At 40.7% G+C, this 8944-nt stretch overlaps 1 protein-coding gene across 1 annotated transcript; it reads right to left on the bottom strand.

The window, feature by feature from the left end:
• Positions 1–247: 247 nt before the first annotated feature.
• Positions 248–7318, bottom strand: LOC112245489 (lysozyme G-like). Its single transcript, XM_024413611.2, has 4 exons — positions 6515–7318; positions 1805–1995; positions 1542–1680; positions 248–764 (listed from the first exon to the last, which is right to left on the bottom strand). The coding sequence occupies exons 1-4, from the start codon at positions 6516–6518 to the stop codon at positions 631–633; spliced, it is 468 nt and encodes a 155-aa protein (XP_024269379.1). The 5' UTR covers positions 6519–7318; the 3' UTR covers positions 248–630.
• Positions 7319–8944: the final 1626 nt, after the last annotated feature.

Raw genomic sequence — 8944 nt, 5'->3', positions numbered from 1 at the left:
ATAAAATAAAAAAATATATATATGTATAAAAAAAATACTGTTCATTAATCACAGATTAAACTACATATAAATTGGAAATCAGCAATGTAATCACTCTACCTTGACAATTCATAAATGTTACCAAACTAAGAAAAAAAGTGAGTGTGTATTCTGTAAAATTGTATTTCGAGAAGTCAATGAGTCATTCCAAGACATGACTGGGGTTGCTACCAGATTTCCACCATACTGATTTCAACAAAAGAAAGACTGCAATCATACATTTTATTTTTAAGATTGTAGCTAGTCGTGTTATTTCAATACATAGTGACGGTGCAAGACAATCACAGATTAAGCACAAATAGGTCAGAAACATTTCTCTCATTACGTTGGATTGGAAAATTATATGAACTAGAATGTTATAAATCTGTGCTTCCGAACTAAAAGTTTGATGAGTTGACTCAAGTGTATTACTGCTAGGCCAAAAGAAAAATGTGCACCATAGGACAAGGATCTGGATTAATGAATCATTATTAATTAACAATTAAACATCAGTCTAAATTTTGATGAGATAGCAGAGGATATGTCATTTACTTCACAATGGTCTTAATCGAAAACTGAATCGAAAACTGCTAGGCAATCACGGAGTTGACTTTAATAACCATTACGTCTGTAAAATTGAGCTCTGGCAAGAACATCCATGGAGTAGTCCCCCCCAGTGGTCATCTCATCCACTCTACTGAAACAGTGGACATTATCCAACCCCACATTGTAGGCTGCTAACCCTCCTGAAAAAACAAACACACAGGCTGTAATGTAGTCATGTAATCTATGTAGTTGTATAATGCATAATAAAGTTTGTATTAAACCTATGACTGATCATCTCTATCAAACTCTGGGCAGTTTCCTTTAAGGACCCAAAAATCGTTATGTTATATAAGGGGGATACAACGATCCCACGTCTCCAGATATTGCTGCGAAGAGACAGAATCATTAGATCATTTGTTTTGGTATTTTCTATACAGGGTATGTAGCTTGTTTTTGGTCGCTGGTTCAGGAATGTCTGGAGATTTTCAACATTTGCCAGGAGCTAACTTGGCAAATAGCACTGCTGGGTGATTTGAAAAGTCATAGTCAATCGATCAATAAAATAATAATACTTTTAGCAAAGGTTTTTATCTTTGGTTTGCAATCTGTAGACTATGAGAATAGAAAACTGGATGGTCTTCAGAGATAGATGGGAGGGGTTGACAGTAGCTGAAGGATGGGATTAAAAACAAACAAAAGATAACTATTGTAAAATGAATTGTTCGTAAAATCTATATAGTATGCATAAACTGGAAGTAGAAGCCTAGGTGTTGTTACCCATTTGTTTACTCCAACTAGGGGAGGAGTGGCAGGGTTAGGAGAAAATAATAAAGGAAATTATTTAGAAAGGATAGTGATATATATATTTTTACCCCAAAAATATGGGGGATTGGAAATGATGCAGACAATTACATTGTAGCTTCCATCAATCTAAAAAAACTATTGGCAAGAAGGGCGGGTCAATTGGTAGGCAATACCTCTCAGCTGCTGCTCTTTGGTCCATGAAGGGAATTTTCTCTGAACCGATCCAATTATACCAACGAGTATCCCAGTTGCTTGACTCAGATGTTCCTCACTGTCCCATCCCCCCAGTGGAACGTGCCAGTTTTTGTCAACCTATAAAAAAATATGCAATAGAAATCTATGGACACCACTTTGTATTGTATTGTGAAATAGGAAACAAGCTCTCTTGTCTGCCAACAACAGTATAACAAAGGTACCTGCAAATCTGAGTACCTACCTGCATGAGTCCAAATGCATTTCCATTGTCCCCCCAACCATTGACCAGTCCTGCTCCTGTCCCAGCCCTGGTCTCTCGTGAGATGATCCCAGCTATGATGGATGGCTCCACTCCATGGTTATGCCCCACTCGCTTTATGATGGACTTATAGTTGTTCATGTATGGCAGTTCTCTTGCCATTTCATGAGATCCTGTTTGTAAATGAACTTATTATATTTGAGTATTTGTCAGAACTTGTAAGAGTTGCCAGAGACCACTTACAGCTAGCTGTATGAGGTACAAGTAGTACCAACCTTCATATCATAGGCTATAATCAAGACAATTCACGTGAGATTAAATTCAAAGTGCACAGACTACATAAGACAAACCCAAACTGAAGTGTATATTAGTACAAGCCCTTTTGTAAGGTAGCAGTGACATTCCAAAAACACAAAATGTATATAGATTTCTGGTAGGGGTGAGTGGGGTAAGTTAAGCCATTTTTTACATTCAGCATCACTCCGTCAAGGAAAATATAGCAATCTTTCTATTAAACATATCCACATATATTTCCGGATGTTGTGTATCCCAGGTATGGGGTAAATTGAGCTGAGGGACAGGGTAAAGTGTGCCATTTAAACATTTCTGTACTGAATTAAATATTACCACTGCCTTTTTAAAAAACTCTTATTTCCAGAACACAATTCAAAAACAATCACAATAGTTATTTGTTGTCTTTTAATCATTTTAAGCACCTTTTAACAAAGGACTATCACCTAACAAACACTATGTGCTTTTGTTTTTACACAGGCCAGGCCCCGTTGTTGCCTCATATCCCAGCGATAATGCCTTGCATCACGCCTGGGAAGGAAACATTTCAATTTGTTCAACATACAACATGGCCATTGGTTCAACTTACCCCAAGGCAAACATTTTGACTATATTAGCCCACAAAACTACAAGGATGCACTTTCATGAAAGGTTTAGTTTAGATACAAACATCATGAAACCTCTGACACAATAAAATAATTTGGGGGTGCACAACTTGCTTACCACTTTTTTCATGTGGTTTCTTCCTTCACAGACTCCATGAAATTATTACATTTTCCTAAATATTTGGTCAAATGAATAATTGTGTGTATGGTTTTCTAGAAACAAGAGTGGCTCAAATTACCCCACTCTCCCCTACATATACATTTCAAATCAAATATAACACATAATATGACAAAGCTAATATAAATATATGACAGGATATTTTAACTGGTGCAGCAGATTTTGTGAAATAGCTTTAACTATTAGTCAGACTTCAGAGTTGTATACTAAAAGGACACCCATGTGCGACCGACATGTCACAAGGAAGTGGATGGCGTACATTATTTTTTACTTTTAAACTCGGACAACACAGAGATGTTAGTTCTTGGTCCCAAGAAACGAAGAGATCTTCTGTTGGATCTGACAATTAATATTGATGGTTGTACAGTCATCTCAAATAAAACTATGAAGGACCTCGACGTTACTCTGGACCCTGATCTCTCTTTTGACGAACATATCAAGAATATTTCAAGGACAGCTTTTTTTCCCCATCTTCGTAACATTGCAAAAATCAGGAACTTTTTGTCAAAAAATGATGCAGAAAATTGTATCCATGCTTTTGTCACTTCTAGATTAGACTACTGCAATGCTCTAGAACCCCAAAAATGAATCATATTACTCCAGTTCTAGCCTCTCTACACTGGCTTCTTGTTAAGGCTAGGGCTGATTTCAAGATTTTTACTGCTAACCAACAAGCATTACATGAGCTTCTGGTCCGTGGGGCGACGCACAATTGGCCTAGCGTCGTCCGGGTTAGGGAGGGCTTGGCCGGTAGGGATATCCTTGTCTCATCGCGCACCAGCGACTCCCGTGGCGGGCCGGGCGCAGTGCGTGCTAACCAAGGTTACCAGGTGCACGGTGTTTCCTCCAACACATTGGTGCGGCTGGCTTCCGGGTTGGATGCACACTGTGTTAAGAAGCAGTGCGGCTTGGTTGGTTGTGTACCGGAGGACCTATGACTTTCAACCTTCGTCTCTCCCGAGCCCGTACGGGAGTTGTAGCGATGAGACAAGATACTAGCTACTAAAACAATTGGATACCACGAAATTGGAGAGAAAAAGGGGTAAAACATTTTTTTTTTTAAACACACACAAAAAAAAAACATTACATGAGCTTGCTCCTACCCATCCCAAAGATTGGTCCTGCCGTACATACCTACACGTACGCTACGGTCACAAGACGCAGGCCTCCTTACTGTCCCTAGAATTTCTAAGCAAACAGCTGTAGACGGGCTTTCTCCTATTGAGCTTCATTTTTATGCAATGGTCTGCCTATCCATGTGAGAGACGCAGACTCGGTCTCAAACTTTAAGTCTTTATTGAAGACTCCTCTCTTCAGTAGGTCCTACGATTGAGTGTAGTCTGGCCCAGGGGTGTGAAGGTGAACGGAAAGGCACTGGAGCAACGAACTGCCTTTGCCCTCTCTGCCTTGCCAGTTCCCCTCTCTCCACTGGGATTCTCCGCCTCTAACCCTATGATGGGGGCTGAGTCACTGGCTTACTGGTGCTCTTCCATGCCGTCCCTAGGAGGGGTGCGTCACTTGAGTAGGTTGAGTCACTGATGTGATCTTTCTGTCCAGGTTGCGCCCCCCTCGGGTTCGTGCCGTGGCGGAGATCTTCTTGGGCTATTGTGCCTTGTTGCAGGGAAGTAGGTTGCTGGTTGAAGATATCGCTCTAGTGGTGTAGGGGCTGTGCTTTGGCAAAGTGGGGTTATATCCTGCCTGTTTGGCCCAGTCCGGGGGTTTCGTCGGACAGGGCCACAGTGTCTCCCGACCCCTCCTGTCTCAGCCTCCAGTATTAGGGTCAGTCTGTTATATCTGGAGTATTTCTCCTGTCTCATCCGGTGTCCTTTGTGAATTTAAGTATGCTCCCTCTCTGAGGACCTGAGCCCTAGGACCATGCCTCAGGACTACCTGGCCTGATGACTTCTTGCTGTCCCCAGTCCACCTGATCATGCTGCTGCTCCAGTTCCAACGGTTCTGCTATGGAACCCTGACCTGTTCACTGGACGTGCTTCCTTGTCCTGGACCTGCTGTTTTGGACTCTCTCTCTACCACACCTGCTGTCTAACTCTGAATGATCGGCTATGAAAAGCCAACTGACATCTACTCCTGAGGTGGTGACCTGTTGCACCCTCTACAACCACTGATTACTATCTGACCCTGCTGGCCATCTATGAATGTTTGAACATCTTGGCCACGTTCTGTTATAATCTCTACCCAGCACAACCAGAAGGACTGGCCACCCCTCAGAGCATGGTACTTCTCTAGGTTTCCTCCTAGGTTCTGGCCTTTCTAGGAAGTTTTTCCTTGCCACTGTGCTTCTACATCTGCATTGCTTGCTGTTCGGGGTTTTAGGCTGGGTTTCTGTACAGCACTTTGTGACATTGGCTGATGTAAAAAGGGCTTTATAAATACATTTTATTGACTCTAGCTAGATTTTCATGCAAATATTCTAAAATCTGCAACCCCCCCAAAAAAATCACATTTTCCCACAAGTTGTGTGTCTCCTCCCAATGGACTTGTTGCTGCAATATATAACTTTTTGGGTGGCCTGACCAAATTCTAGGGACAGTAAGGAGGCCTGCGTCTTGTGAAAAATTCACATAGAAATGTTAGTTATAGATCTGTCATTCTCATTGAAAGCAAGTCTAAGAAGCGGTCTGTTCCATGTGCACTATTTCTATGCTTCCCATTTAAAAGTTTTGTTTTTGCCTCTTTTACTTTCAGTTTTGTGCACCATCATTAAACAGCTGAAAGTACAATATTTTTGGTAATGGGAAAATATATGTCACAGGGTTTAGATGGTACAATAGTTCTCTACATAATAACTGCTTGTTTTGTCACATAAACTGAAATTAGGCGAAATATGAGAAATTCTGCAACCAGGAAATGGCGGAGCAATTCATGCATATTGTGCCTTTAGTTTTCATGTACCTAATAAAAATCAAAACTTCAATATTTCTATCGCATTTTCAAATCCACCGATAGTTGTCACAACAACTGTTGCGCTAAATAGCAAATGTGCCTGCCTACACTGTTTTTGGCTCGTGCGCTCTTGCCAACGTCTCACAGATACAATGCGGATATACGGATAGACTGCAGGTATGCTACATGAGATTATTACGGAGAAGAGCAAGAATGCTTTTATTTGTCAAACGCAGTCAAGCATTGATCATCATGTCACTAGAATAAAACCATTGATATTTATTGTAAAGGAGCATCAAGCTCATCACTGTGCACTCAGTAGACTCCACAAGCCCAGCTACTGGTTCTTTTCATCATCATTGATTTCATTTGTAGCCAAATACAGTAAACTGCACTGCATGGTTTCCTGCGTCGTAGTGACTCCCTTTGATGGTTATGATATCACTATGTGCACATTAAGGCATTTCCACCACCATTTCTTGCATTATTTATTTCACCAACACAAAAAGATCCCACCATGTCGAACAAACAAATTATCTGTCTGCGTTTGTAAACGTTTTAATGGAGCTTCCTGTTTCCATCACAGCTGTCGTGATATTAAAAAAATATATACAGTACGACTTTACTCTCATAAAAACTGTGGATGGAAACGTGGTTAGTAGATGGAACCGAATCACACCATTTTGCCTCTGTTTTCAAAAGATAAAAGCTTACCCATGTTGATGTTTTGATTCTTGAAACTGGAGATTCCTCAAAATGTATAAACTAAAACTCAAGTAGTAGTAGTAGTAGTAGTAGTAGTGCTGCTGCTGCTGCTGCTGCTGCTGGTGCTGCTGCTGCTGCTGCTGTTGCAAATTGCTGCTGCTGTTGCAAATTTGACAAATATGCCTCTGCCCATGCACAACTGACTTCCTTTAGGCAACACTGTTTTTATAACGGACATGAAAAGATTAGGGGCTGACGTACCAATTGCAAGCAAATTGCACTGCATGGCCAAGCTCCTCCCCAGCAGTGGTGGAAAAAGTACTCTATTGTCATACTTGAGTAAATGTAAAGATACCGAAATAGACAATTACTCAAGTAAAAGTGAAAGTCACCCAGTAAAGTATTACTTGAGTAAAAGTCTAAAAGTATTTGGTTTTAAATACACTTAAGTATCAAAAGTAAATGTAATTGCTAAAATATACTTCAAAAGTACAAGTGAAAGTATAAATAATTTCTTATTCCTTATTTTAAGCCAACCAGTATTGAAGTAAAAGTAAAAGTTGTCAAAAATAAAAAATATTAAACAAAGTACAGATACTCAAAAAAATGACTTAATTACTTTAAAGTATTTTTACTTAAGTACTCTACACCACTTTTCCCGGTCACGAGCCGATATGGCAATGTTCATAATTACGCCCATTAACAAAATCAAAAGCTAATTCACATGTTGCATGATTCATTTAGTAGAGTACTTAGACCTGACAATGTGAAAGTTCATCAAAATGAAATATGGTGGCTGTGTATAGCAGCGTTTCCCAAACTTGTGGTCACCGGGGCTATAAAGCAGAAGCATCTGTTTCAGAAAGTTCTCACACCACCAAATATGGTAGTGGCCGGAAGTCCACTCGCGGGTTAATGGGAGAGGATGGAACTAGGTGAAACTGGGCCGACGTTCTGCTAATTATCTCAGAGTAAACATCCGATCTCAATCAATTTTTCTGTTCCCAAAACTACAATCTGTTGCGAACACAGCACACAAAGTTTTATAGACTTAATGCTTTGCCAAAGTTTTTTTAAATGCCATTGTTCAGAAGGAGTGCAAGGTCGAACGGAGTTTGTGCACACATGCACTTCACAGAGGAGGCGTTCCCTAAAGGAAATATGCAAATGCATGTGACAATGTGCCAACAGGATCTCGCTAGCTCTTGATTGACTTTGCCCACCTCCTTGCTTTTTCTGCACACTATGCTTCATTTGTACGCACTGCAAATGACATAGATGAACTATATTGGGTTAATTAGGAATATCTTTGCTTGGTGCTCTATCCAGTCCGCATTGCGGAAGTTCAGCTTTACAGCCTGATAGAAATTTAAAGGAAATGTTCCCGCTTTAGTGGAGACTGCATTCACAATAAACGGCTCAATCGCCATTTATCTTTAAATATGTCTCGTAAAGCTTCAGCAATACACAACTAATCAAAGCTTGATGCATCATTATTTGAATCAGCTGTATTGCTAGGGCTCCCAGGACCAAGGGCTCTATTCAGTCTGTAAAGCTGAAGCTGTGATTTCCTGGAAATCAGGCCCACTAGTGCCTGTCAGAAGGATTGTTTCTGGGCAGAGCTGTGATTTCCTGGAAATCAGGCCCACTAGTGCCTGTCAGAAGGATTGTTTCTGGGCAGAGCTGTGATTTCCTGGAAATCAGGCCCACTAGTGCCTGTCAGAAGGATTGTTTCTGACTGGATTTTTGGTGCAAATACACAACATTTTACTGTATTGCTGGTTTCTGGTAGAGAAACGGATTCTGATGCACCCTTACGCACAGATAGAGACGATTAGCTACCAATCATTTCAAGTAAACAATTTGAAGCACATGAATTAAATCTTCCTTAATCAAAATTAAACCAAATAGTTTATTTCATTTTCGCGCCTTATCAGAAATGTCTTTGATATCACGGGTAGAGTGAGGCTGCAGAGGCTGAAGTAGCCTAATGGTGGCTCTGTTAAGAAAACGTTACATTTTAAAAGCAAGATGTGTTTACAGTCATGACATACAGTGCACACACACACACACACACACACACACACACACACACACACACACACACACACACACACACACACACACACACACACACACACACACACACACACACACACACACACACACACACACACACACACACACACACACACACACACACACACACACACACACAGATTCACAGCAAGCTCTAAGTGAGTGTTACAGGTTTTGTTTTTTCCATTTATGTTTTGAGGGTGGACTTTTAGCAGGTATAGCACGCTAGCACTTAGGGCGCACCGATTGGTGTCACCTTGTTAGTCAGTATGTGTTACACTTGTGCTGGCTTATCCATCTCATTAGTCGGAAGGTGTTTCACCTGTGCTGGCCCAAGTGATATTTATGAGTGTCTGGCCC

This window comes from Oncorhynchus tshawytscha, linkage group LG32 (assembly GCF_018296145.1).
Source record: "Oncorhynchus tshawytscha isolate Ot180627B linkage group LG32, Otsh_v2.0, whole genome shotgun sequence".
Lineage (NCBI taxonomy): Eukaryota > Metazoa > Chordata > Actinopteri > Salmoniformes > Salmonidae > Oncorhynchus > Oncorhynchus tshawytscha.
The sequence above is the reverse complement of the archived record's forward strand: the minus strand, read 5'-3'. Positions and strand labels throughout refer to the sequence as shown.